The sequence below is a fragment of the Aspergillus fijiensis genome (assembly GCF_003184825.1).
Source record: "Aspergillus fijiensis CBS 313.89 unplaced genomic scaffold BO72scaffold_3, whole genome shotgun sequence".
NCBI lineage: Eukaryota > Fungi > Ascomycota > Eurotiomycetes > Eurotiales > Aspergillaceae > Aspergillus > Aspergillus fijiensis.
The window spans coordinates 581,461-594,124 of NW_024468979.1; the positions used below are offsets into that span (position 1 = coordinate 581,461).

The 12,664-nt window shown below is 52.9% G+C and overlaps 2 protein-coding genes across 2 annotated transcripts; both read right to left on the reverse strand.

Moving 5' to 3' along the window:
• Positions 1 to 686: 686 nt before the first annotated feature.
• On the reverse strand, positions 687 to 4,281 carry amdX (putative C2H2 transcription factor (AmdX); the record flags this gene model as incomplete). Its single annotated transcript, XM_040947254.1, has 2 exons — positions 687 to 4,158; positions 4,208 to 4,281. The coding sequence occupies 2 exons, from the start codon at positions 4,279 to 4,281 to the stop codon at positions 687 to 689; spliced, it is 3,546 nt and encodes a 1,181-aa protein (XP_040806140.1).
• Positions 4,282 to 7,192: 2,911 nt separating this feature from the next.
• Positions 7,193 to 8,481, reverse strand: BO72DRAFT_139730 (uncharacterized protein). The gene has a single exon (XM_040939168.1). The coding sequence runs from the start codon at positions 8,268 to 8,270 to the stop codon at positions 7,542 to 7,544; it is 729 nt and encodes a 242-aa protein (XP_040806141.1). The 5' UTR covers positions 8,271 to 8,481; the 3' UTR covers positions 7,193 to 7,541.
• Positions 8,482 to 12,664: the final 4,183 nt, after the last annotated feature.

The following is a 12,664-nucleotide window of genomic DNA, read 5'->3' on the forward strand; positions in this document are numbered from 1 at the left end:
TGCATCTGCTACCCCCTACACTCAAAAACTTCAACCATGTCCGGTCATCGCACATTGTATTCGCATATGTACAGGTTGTATCTCAAGTGTATATGTGCACAGCTATCAAAAGGGTCCGGCTTATGCCACCCGTCATGTCAGTCTCACATCGTACTGCTGATCCAGGGTATCGTGACAATTCCAGCATTTCGGTCGTTAGGCCCACAGTTTCTCTCATGCCCCGCCAAGTCCTGCCTGTCCAAAATCAACAATAAAAATAAACATCAAACATCGTAGATCGAACCTTCGTTCACAAATACATAAAAATCAACTCTCGATATCAAGTACAGAACGCACAAAATAATCATATAAAATCACAGTGGGGCACTTGCGTGATAGCGTTAACGTAACGAAGGGTGGTGATGGCATAGCGCACCAGCCCCTCCAGTCTGGCAGCATCGCTGGGTTCTCACCAGCCAAGGCACAGGGTAACTTTTGTAGGGGGATTCTTCAAGAGTCTTCCAGAAGGATCAGGATTGTATAAATAGGCCCGAAAGACGCACCAATTCATGGTTATATCGTCCAGCAAAACCACTCTAGGAATAAAACGATGGCAGACCGGTAGCACTGCATCGTCGGTCGTGTGATTTGTCCGCAAGCAGAAAGAATATTATAGCACGCACGAGTTTGAGGCAGAGGCATCGAGGCTAGTTCCCCCCGAGAGTTGAGTTGTGCGCTCGTTCCTTCAGCCGCAGAGCTTGCGCTTCAAGGGATCGAGCCATGATCTTGATCATCGGCCAGACAGCGGCCCGGTCGAGAAGACTGGCTGTAGCAACCAGGATCTTGCAGCCGTAGCCGCCCTCCACAACACTGGGCAGGCGCTGGAGAACGCTGAGAGCCGACGTGGTGACGCTGCTTTGCACCTCTCTCTGCATCTTATTTTCGATGTTTCCCAGAATCTCCTTGATCTTCTCTATGAGTTTGCAATCTTCGTCTTCCAGCAACAGGAGATTGGCGGCCTGGGCCAGATCCACTTCGTCACGGCCAAGAACACCAAGGTACGGGCCGACACGTTCCTGGACCGTCGTAATCCACTCAGCGATCACCTGAGCGCAATCAAAAGTGCACATCGCGCATTGAATGGGTAGTTCTCGACAGGTGAACTCTGCAAAGGTGTTTCCCAGTTGGTCAGACATGCTAATTGAGTCTGCTGCATAGAATGCAGCTCGGCGCAAATGCCTTTCCCGTTTCGACTGGCCTGATCGATACACTCCCATCAAGGTTTGCATAGGTTGCTCCTGCGTCGAAGTGGTTGAGATGGCAAGGTCCGCAACGCCCAGGTCGGCGATCGAATCGCGACGGTGGTCCATTTGGGCCGACGCTTCCGTGATCGAAGGATCCAGTACCTCCGACGGGACATCGTCCAAAGGATGGACTAGCTCAATTCCGCGAGCAAGCTCATCAGACATAGCATTCCAGTCGCGTTGCCAGAATGCCTCCTTGCATCGGCCGAGGTTGACAAACAGCCTTACATAGGCAAGATCCAGCAGCGGGATGCTGTCGGCTGACAGAGGCCCGGCACCGAAAGGATTCGGACGTTCCAGACTGTGGACAGGGTTGCTGGCCCAAGCAGTCTGCCAAGCACGTAAGGCGGGCTCGATATGCGCCTGCATGGCCTCTGTTTCGCGAGATGTCCATTGCCGGCCTAGATGCCGTTGTCGAGTCTCCCAAATGTAATTATGCAGCGCATAGATGAGGACTAGACAGCCAAATGTACTAGGTTGCAGGGTAGATGCAGAGGAGCTTTGAGAAGACTCATCACCGGGCGACTGTGCTTGATTCGATGGGGTCGATTGCCGCTCGCGTTGACTGGCAGTCAACAGATTTGTCAAGGCAGAAGGGAAGGGAGTAGCGCTCTTGGTCGACGAGTAGCCGCCCAGTTTCTTCCACTCCTGGGGTGATTCCGCAGCCCACAAATCCTCCTCGCAAGGCAAGTTCAGACGGATTTCGGAGTTGGTGAGAGCGGGGGCGTGGTTATAGGCGGAAACTAAAAAGCAGGACAAACAGAATATCGCATAGAGAGTACGCTTGCGTTCTTCCACAATCTTCCAGTCCAGCCAATCCTTTTTCTCTTTCGGCCGCCCAGAGGATGACTGGTTCTGGGTCTCAAACTCAGCGCCATTCGGGTTACTGAGACCGGCTGACCGATGGTCTTGTGGAAGATCCTTGGCATCCACGTGATGGGTGAGCTCAGCCGCCCGAGCAAGGCTGACAAGCGCTGCACAATGTGTGCTTGCGATGTCAGCCGAAGTCTTGTCGCCACACGTATGGCCGTAGATGACATTCAACAGCATCGCTTGAACCAGCCATAGCGGAGTATTTTGCACGGAGCTATCGCGCGCGTGGCTGGCTCGCCCGAATGCGGCTGACATGTCCACCTTACGACGTTCCTCAAGATAGAGTTGAATCATTTTCTTGGCAGCCTCGAAGAGATCTTTCGATGCAGCGGTGTCAAACTCGTAAAGTGCTCCAATGGCGGCCATGGACAAAATCAACGAGCCGCCACCGCCAGAGACACCGGTCGAGCACAGATTCAAATGTCCACTGGGAGTTCGGAGATTATTGGTGTATTCGGGAGCCTGGAAATCAAGCGTGGGAATGTGGAGGAATGGCATGTGCGGGTGGAAGTAGGTAATGTAGGCGGAAATATAACGCTGCATGTCCAAAGTGCTGGGCAGCTGGCCGGAGCTGCTGAGGCTGGAAGGGCGAGAGAAGAGATCACGATATTGTACCATGCTGCTAGCAGGTTGAGAGTATTTGCGATGAATCAGACCGGTCGGATGGGCCATGCTGGCTAATAAAGCCTGTCGGGTGGAGTCTGTAAAGGTATCCGAGGAGGTTGGGGCATGGTGAGATCGTAGGGCACTATTCGCGAAAGGCAAGTTGAGAGGATTAGGAGATTCTCCGTTGGTTGCCATAGAGGATGGGAACATACTCTGCGAGTGTCCTCCCATGATGGGCTGGCCCACTGAAGTCATGGACGGAGGGGTGGCATACGTCTCTGCGAACGGATTCTGCGCCAGCAAGGACTTGGGAGAAACGGTCTCTGGAGGGATTCCTAGATCGTTAAAACTAGCCGGGTAGTCAAGAGAGTACTGGTTCGCAGAAGCGGCAGTCGTGTGGGGCGGGAACGGATTGTGCCAGCTTGCGGACGAGATGGAGTAGCGGTTCGACCCGTCCATCATGGCCTCGCTGATACCGCTCTGACTTCCGGTGCTCATGGCCGACGGAGATGACTCGTCGATGGCGGAATCGTTGCTCTTACGCATCTGCATCGACGGGTCGTAGCCGTTCATCCAATCGAAGTGGAAATCATCCTCCATCATGGGATCCGTGGGGGGCATGTGGTGAACCGCATGCGTGTAGGGCGATGAGGGTGAGTCGTTGCCGTACGCTTGAGGTGAGCCGCCAAAGTGGAGCTGGGCGGGGTTGATGGTGGTATTATAGCTCATTGCCAGGTCTGGGACGCTGAGGTCAAAGGTTCCATAGACGGGAGCCGTCCGCAGTCCCCCAGACAGGTCAATCGGCAAGCCCGACGTATCCAGCTTGGTGAGTCCGTTCACCGGGGGATGATGTCCTCCTGCAGAGAATCCACGGAAATCCATGTTAGATCCCACCGAAGCAGAACCAATGCTCGGGTGATAAGCATGGGCCGGGTGACCGGAGCCAGCGGTCGGAGGGTTGGTTGCACCGACTAAACCCAGCGAAGCACCGTCAATATGACTGATGGTGTTGGCACGAGGACGCATCGTGCTGGGGTTGCTGACGATGGAGTTCTTCCGAACTCGGTTCGTCGTTCCCGTCCCCGCGGTGCCGGTGCTCTCCCTGCGCGCATTCCGTGGACGTGACGATGGGGTGGTTGTCATATGCAGCTTCTGCTGGTGTCTCAGAAGCAGATCGCGACGAGCAAAGCAACGGGCGCATTCGGGGCACTCGAAGGGCTTCTCTTTAGTGTGCGACCGCTCATGGCGCTTGAGATGCTCCAATCGCGCAAAAGAGCGACCGCAAGTGGTACAGCCGTGTGGACGTGGCTTGTCAGTCTTCGGAGGAGGAACGGACCCGGCAGCACTGTTCGCACCATTGGCGTCCTTCTTGGTGCTGGCTTTGGAGGGTGCTGGTCTTGTTAGGGATCAAGAGAGCCATGAGCGAGACCTGTAACTGCAGTCACTCACCCGATAGGTCACCCGGGACCTCGCTGATGCTGTCCATTTTGGGGCTCGTGGCCGGATCTTGGCCTACCATTGAGGCGAGTAGCATCCTATATCACCTGATATTCTTGTGTTCACCAGTGCAGTCACTGGTTTCGGAGGGAGGCTTTGATGCAGGAGTAGGCCTCTTGAATGATGGAGGGACGAGAGCGGGTGAGAGGGGTGGCGGCGATAAATGTATCGAATATCGAGGCGATAGGGAAGGGATCACAGAACAGGGGAATGAGCAGAACCCGACATTGACCGCATGCTGATTCAACGGGAATTGAGGTTAGTTTTGGACCATCATTTGCTCGGAATTGACGAGGCAGGAAATAAAGTGCGGGCAACCAACGGAACTCACCAGAAGACAGGAGGAACCCAGTAACTCTAAGTCAAGTACAAGTAGACAATTAGGGAAGGAAGGATGTCAGGATGACAGAAAATGAGGTGATCGAGAGGACGGAGAGAACGGAGAGGACGGAGAGAAGAATTGGAGGGATATTGTGAGGTGAAATAGTACAAAGAATAGCGAGACGAGGTAGGAAGGTGGGTAGGGGAAGGTGGCAAAGTGGTTCTGTTCCTGGGGGGGGAGGGTTGATCTCGGGGGTCAGCGCAACTTTAATCAGCAGGGGGGGGGAACAGGTAGGTAGGTAGTAGCATTCAACAGTCAACTCTTTTCAAGGGAAAACAATAAGAAGAGAGAGCAAAGACTCAAGAGTAGAAAAGAATTGTAACTCACCAGGAGAGAAGAATAGCAAGAGATTAATGATAAGATGACGAAAGGGACTGAAGAAGTCACTCCACAGCTATCTCATTTAGTAGTAGTAGTAGTGGTGGTGGTGGTGGTAATGAGAGGTGAAGGAGACAAGGTAGTGGAGGTAGTGGAGGTAATGGTGTGAGTGAGCAAGAGAGAGAGACAGGAGAGAGAAAGAGGAAAGTGGATAAGCCGGAGATAACCGAATGGGGAATGGGCCTGTCTGGTTCTCGATAAGCTGGGGGATGACTGACTGGCACTGACTGCAAACAGTACTCCGTACCTAGGATCAACCCGCGTATTCTAGATTCAAATCATTCAAAGAAGACAAATCCACCCGCCCAGATTCTAGAAAGCTATCCAAAAAGAAAAAAAAAATGGAAATCGCAAGGAAATGGATGCAGAGAAATGATGTGCAGAATGGGTGAGTGGATAAGGCAAGTGAAGGAGGGAGGGAGGTAGAAAAAGGAGGGAGAAGGAAGAAAGGTTGATGTCTGAGCAAGGCTGTAGCCGACAGACAGACACTGTCAGTCAGGTAAGGTAGGTAACTAGTAGTAGGAACACTACTTCTCCCTTTCCTAGCACAGAGCAGTTATGAGAACAACACTGGTTCTTTCATTCACTCACTCATTCATTCATTCATTCACAATTTTTGTAGCACCAGCATCAGCAGCAGGGCAAAAATTGTCTTTGGATGTTGCACGGGAAATCCCAGGCAGATAATAATAAATTCATTGCAGTCTTTACATGCCTCCAAGGCGACACCCGACCCAACGTCGTCAGCAAGCCGTGTTCCGGCCAGACTTATCCGGGTGAGGGATTATTAATGATTCCAATTATAGGAAGGTAGAGAATAAGTCAGACAGTCAGTAATCAGAAAGCAATTTAATTAATTGCGATCGCGCGTTTACTCTATCTTAGATTACAGATTAGGAAGATGAAGTGTAAGCTGAAGGGAAGGGTAACCAGGTTACATACACGCATACAAACAACGAACCAGCTTAGTCACTCCAGCCTGTCCCCCAATGATCCGAGCCGGATTGCAGCCAGAGTGGAGCAGGGCGGGTTCAATCCGTGGTCAATTTGAAGCCAACTACGGAGTACAGTAGAGCATGGGCCATGACAGGAAAAGACCCCAAAGGTGCGTGCCAGCAGGGCCCCACTAACTACGCTAGTGCTTGATACAGTCAATCACTCAGTCAATCATTCAACCCAGTCACGGGGGAGAGACCCACCTCTCAAATTGCAATCAATCATGATACCGTTTTGTGACGCCGATACCGTCTCACCCGGACATCGGGAATCGTACGCCGCCTGTCACTGCACTGGAAACCACCACCCACCAGACGTACCTTGTCGTCAGTACTACCCTTAACAAGTTAATCGAGTAGACAAGACTGTCCTCGATTGTCTTCGAAACCACCCCACGTAGACTACCCATAGCTATGGCTAGACAATTGACCACTTCACTAAGTCTTAGTGCGGTCTTAAGTGGCTGCCACTATGACGTGGGGGAAAGTTCTGCAGCAAATCGTCCCGTCCTCCCCTTCCCTAACTCCGGGGACTCTGCTCAGCGACGGGGAAAACAACACAGTCACTATGGCAGTGAAATAGACTTTATCATGGGCTACAGAGTACATACAGACGGGAAACTTACTATCTTCCTGGAAATCGACTCTGTCAGAACATCACCCAGTCCACCCCGGTAGGCCTGGGGCTCCCTGCATCGAGCAATCCCAAAAGCAGCCAATTCCTGTCTCTTGCACGAAATAGGCTTGCACGGGCGATCCTGGTCATATTCTGCAGTGTAAGCTCGGATGCACCCCGATGTCGACCGGAAGGTATCGCTTGCCAGGCCAATTCCTCATCGGAACCCGGCTATGACTCTGAAAGACTGGAAAAACCACGCGGAAATGTGGCCCATCGACTGCGCATCCCTACGGTGGTGTGCACAACGAGGGAGGCTGTGGGAGGCGAGACATGAATGTGATGGGTGAGCCCCCCTGCCTGAGGAAGCCGACATTCGGTCAAGACATCCATTGCGCTGCTGCCTGCTTGTCGCGGGAGTACAGTACAGTCGGATTTCCCGTTTCTCAGGCTCAAGCGACTCGAAGCAAGCATGCAATGACTCTGACGATGGCCAGGGTGATGGTCACGAACAACATCCGAAGGACATGAAGACTCTGGCGAAAGGTAATCAGTGAACAGCCTTGACAAGCAATTGCCCTCGAGGCTCACTATCTTGCCTTATCGTCGGCAATTGTACTGTATGTTAAATTACCGGTGAGTCGTTGGGAGGCGGTCCGGAACTAGTCGCAGTCGCAGCAAGCTGGAAGACCACTAGCCCAACTAGGCAGTTTCACGACCTGCCCGGCCTTGCACCGAGAGCAAAGAGCTGGCAAAAGAGACAGGTCCTCCAAACGAGTAAATTCTCGGGTACAGTACGGTAAGACGACCGATTTCAAACCCTCCAGGACTGTAAGACGTGCGTTGTACGCCATTGCTGGTATGCAGTAAGATTACGACGGTCTTGGCCGGGATCATATCCACCAGGTAGGTCACGGGCCGTTGACGGTGCTCCTGGTCGCATCAACTCCTGGAAGACTAAGTTTAACACGAAATCCAACCCCGGACCTCGTGACCCGGCTGGATCGGCCAGTATCGCTCCTGAGAGCGCAGTAGGCACGGGGGTGAGTTTCACTTTCGCATTGCCCCTTCCCCAGAAATGGTTCAGTACGAGCATACAAAGAACTCACCGCGAGTTTCCCCCACCGGCTAAGGGAGCTTGCAACAAGGAGATGGGAAGCTGGAAAGTTTGGGGTTCTCCAAAAACCCATGGACCGAGGTTGCTTGCTTGCTGGCTTGCCTGCGTGCCTGCTTCGGACTGGTGAGGGTAGTGGCGGCTGGCACCGCCCGCTAAATCCTCCCAATTCAGTCAATTGCAACTGTCGCGACCAGAAATTCGAAGTGGACATTCCCAGGACCCCAAGGCCGGCCGGACCGCAGTGGACAAGCAAGCGTGCGCCATTTTGTGGGGGAAAGGAATGGCATTGGAATGAAAGCAACTTTGCGGTTTTGTGGGGGATTTCCCTGGATCCGGCGGGTAATGTCCCAATCGTCTCCGTTTGATCCGTCCTGGCGGGTGGATCCATTCGGTCATCACTCCTTGAATAATGAGAGGACTTTTCACTCCGTAAGTACAGTACACGCTCGCTCGCTACAAAGAGCTGGGGTTTCAAATCTCTCCCCAAGGCCCGGTTAACCCGCAGCTGCCTCAATCTTAGCATCGGCCGGACCCGCCAAGTTGCTTGCCCGATTTTTCGGGCGTGGGCAACATTCCTCAAAATATGTTATCGATGTTTCACATCAACGTCTACCCACTGACAGGTGATCGTTACTCCCTGTGCAAGTCTTCTTGACCCATGTCGGTGACTGAAGAATTGGCATTTCGGCGCGATTTTTGATAATTATTTTTGGTTGAAAATACCCCGAAGCACAATGGTGGCATTCGCTCAAGAGACATCGCAGTACAGCTCCTGATTGGGTTGTGGCGCCGGGACTGGTTGATCCGCAGACGGGATGGTGGCTTATCCATCATTCCTCTCGCGACTGGCTAGAAACCGAAATCTGGAGAGCCGATGTAGACGAGAAATGTGTCATTGTGTACCTGCCTAGGAGTAACCTGTCGTGGCTCGAATTTCTGGAAAGGATGGCCAACCAACACGAGCGATCGGTCAACCGCCGCGTCCACGTTGCATTGGCCCATTTGACTTCGACGGGTTTCGATTGGTCTCGAGGAAATGGCCCACTGGCTTTGAGTTCTCTGGTAAATAGTCCGAGCAACAGACTAAGGAAGATGCAAAGCAGGAAGGTTTTCTAGTGCTGCTAGAACATTGCCCGTGGCGAGCCGTGCGGGTACCTGGCCAGTAGTGGGCTACAGGGCGCTCATCGCACTGGCAGTTAGCGAAGGTACGGTACCATCTACCTCTTTGGGAAAAGAAAGGATATACATTAGAGTATATTCTTTCGAAGTTCGCGAGCCCCGTATCTGCGGATGGTGTACCGGCCATGCTCCCAGTGGATGCGCATCCCAGATCTCAGGACCCAATCTTGTTGATGGCCTCGCGCCGTTTCCTCTCAGATGCATCGGTTGCATACTGTGTACCACTGGGGTAGTAGTACGGTAAGATTGACAACGTGTACGCCGGGACGGAGTCGAGCAGAGAGAGACCCTAGCGGGTGAGGATCCACCAGTGGCCCATGCTTGGAAAATGTGGGGGTTCATTGGGATCAGTTGCCGCTGTAAGCTCTTCAAAAATCAGTGGGCTTACACGAAACTCCAACCATCACTGGTCCGGGAGGGAGTATATCCGTCGAAAGTCGGGGTGTGTGTAGTGTACAACTAGTAATCTTGCTGCACAGGTGAGGCAACCAGCGATCAAGCCAGGATTAGCCGCCTTTGATGACCATCCCACAGTATGACGTCCTGAGGCAGAAATTGCTTACCACTGCTACCTCTGCAACCAATATCCGTAGAGGTTAGCCTATGCGTGCTATATATAGGCCCAGTATGAGTGACACCATTCCACGATGATCATGGTCAACAAGTGAAGCCATCGCCGATGGGTGGACAGTTCGCTCCGACATCGACCGAAGGTCCGGCTCTGAAAGTAACGAAGTGGCAAGGAGACGGGAAGACAGACTGAATTTCAGTTTCGCCATCCATGCTGGAACACGTCGATGGCTGAGAGCGAAGAAAGAGAAGGCGTAGTGGCATAGTACTTGAATGGGAGAGTAACTTGAGTGATTGTACAGTACTGTACTGAGTAGCAGAGTTCAAGGTTAGTAGTAGTTTACTGGTGCCCAGTGCAGGTGGCAGACTAGTATAGTACTAGGTAGACCAAAGTAGACTAGCTTATTGCACGGGCCGCGACCAAGGGGGCCTCGACACCTTAGGCCAAGTTAGCGCCGAGTCGGCTGCTGCACACCATCTTCAAGGTTCCTTCCTCTGCACCCATCCATCCATCCATCCATCAATCCCGATCCAACGAGGCACCGCCTGTTCTTCTTGCTCAGCCTTCACTTGACTTGACTTCTTCGGCGATCGGAGCAAGATCCTAATTGCGGGTGTGCTTTCTGTGGAAACCCTGGTGATGTGGAACTCACCCATACTCTTGTCACCTATCTAGCTAGGTACCTGTTAACCTGCTTCGCAAGCTAGACTCGCACGATCCCCATTTATTACCGAAGGAGCTGAAGCTCGATCGGCTAGTTAGCGAAGTCAACCCTTTTCCGACCCCATCTGAGGTGCCACTACGGAAGATCTCCGGACTGTATCCATCCACCGCTCAACCGTCTGACAAATGACATTGTGTCGCTGCCAAAGTGGGCGATCGTAGCACCGTTCAACTGATCTAAGAATGTGACCTCCACAGACACCTGCCATCAAGCTCTGCTTCTAGGGAGGGAATTGGCCAGACGGTTTGTCTTGACCATACACAGAAGCATACTGAATTCTACGCTACCGCTGGCCGAGAACGCCCCTGACAGCACCATCGTATAGTGCAGTTTCCCAGCACCGAAAATTCCTTTCCTCGTCAAATGGGGATGGTAGCTCTTCGGTGGCCTGCAGCCGCTGATGCAGTCTTTATCGCGACTTCGCTAGAACGATAAGACAAGGCCATAGCCGCGGGTGCCACGGAACACTATGATCCGACGCAGGATAATGCAGTGTGTCAGGATTCCGCCTGCACTTCTGGGCAGACAAAACACAGGACAATCGCTTTGTAGATCCTATGAGACGCGAGTAACGAGCAGAAAATTCTCCGAGCTCGTGCGTGGACGGAATGTATGCAAGATGGCATCATGGGAGGATGGCGATCCTGCACCAACACGCTATCTCTCACGCTGCTCAGAAATTGACGCCTTCGTGAATGTGTCCAGCGATCAATATGTTTTAGAAACAGATGGGCTAAATGGTATTCGTATCGCGGGAGGCGATGTATGAAGGCAAGCCGCTGACTCGGTTTGGTACTTACATGGCCAATGTGAACCCGATGAGGCGTTTTTCTCCCAGTCACACACACGCACTTAGTACTGTACTGCTAGGTAGCAGGTACAGTACTAGTCTACGCCAGTCCCACTCAAGACCAAAGACCAAAGGGAGGTGTTATCACGAAGGGGACTGTGATTGGGTTGTGCTGTTCTCAAATATAACTCAGTGCTGCTTGAGTCATGCTTGACTGGCCTAGCACGCCATTCACTATCCTGATTACTGGCACTGGTGTAATAAGAGTCAGGGTCATGATAGGTGCTGCGATGATGTTAAACACTCCGATTCCGTGCTAGCCACTGGGAGGCGTCGTTGGGTGTCCCACCGACCCACCATTGGAGCTCTGACCAGTCACTAATTTCCAAGGTGTTACGACGGCTTCCTCGTGCATCCTCTGGTCCCGTCGATGCTGCCGCAGAAGGTCGGGCTCGTGCTATAGCAAGATACTGATATAAGTGATCCACAATAGCTCAGGCTGTGGACCTCGGACAATAACGGTCATGAGCCACAGCTAGTTGGGAGTGAAGATGTCTTCACCCGTTTTCCGGTCCTATTTGACATTTGCGAGCCCTGCTGGTCTCAGCCAGCCTGTCCTTCAACCGCCAATTTGGGCTAGTGCCTTGGAGTCATGACCTCTGGGCTTGAATCTGTGGGGATTCGCCGTGCGCCAGCTGTTGCATGATACGTATCATCAGCAGAGGTGGCACCGAACTAGTCCACACGAGCCCTCATCCTGCCAAATGACGGGCCGCGCAAAGCACTGTGGATGGTGGTTACCCCAGCCACTGGATCCTAGCCTGGCAGGGATCCTCCCTGACCAGACGGGTGTTTAAACCGTTCCTGGTGCTACCGCAGGCGCTAAACCGGTAGGATGTGCATAAGTGTATGCACAATCATCCACTAGTGCTGGTGCGAGAATAACTGACTCTGAGTCTCTGGTAGTATGTACTGTGCGCCGTATCGCGACCGCGCCCTGACACTCAGTCTCCAACATCTTAACTTCTTATTTCTTACACTTCCTAATCTTGTGTCATACAGGGTAGTGGGCACGATGTGGAGCCGTGCTGCGGCTGAGCCTTGCCGATCCTGCGCATTGGGGAGGATTGAGTCCTGAAATCGCGACGCGAGATAACAGCTACATCGCCTGGGGCAGTGGGGAAGCGACGAAGAAGGTCTGAGGATGATTCGCCGGCAGGTCCGTGATACCAAATGCTGCAATTAGACTGTTGATGCAGGTCGCCCGGCACGTCGACGGTCGCCGATCCGTGGTCTGGACGTCCAATTCTAGGAGAAATGACGGACAATATGGCATGGTGGCTGGAGTTATCATGGTGATCGGAGGCAGGTTGCCGCTGATAGGTAGCCGTAATTCCCGCCCGCCCTACGGCGCGAGGGTTGACAATTACGATCCTACTCAATTACTGAGGACCATTGACAGGCAGGCACGCCATCCTGCCCACAGACTGTCCCCACGGCCCGCCGTGCAGAAAGCGTTGATGATTTCTTGCTTGCTGGCCCCATCGATCACTTGTCAATTGTCCGTAGGGTGGCAGAAGCACAGGCCGAGGGGCGGTCCCTGCAGCCGCCCTTCCCAACAAATGTTTGAGCTTGGTTGATCTCCGACATCAA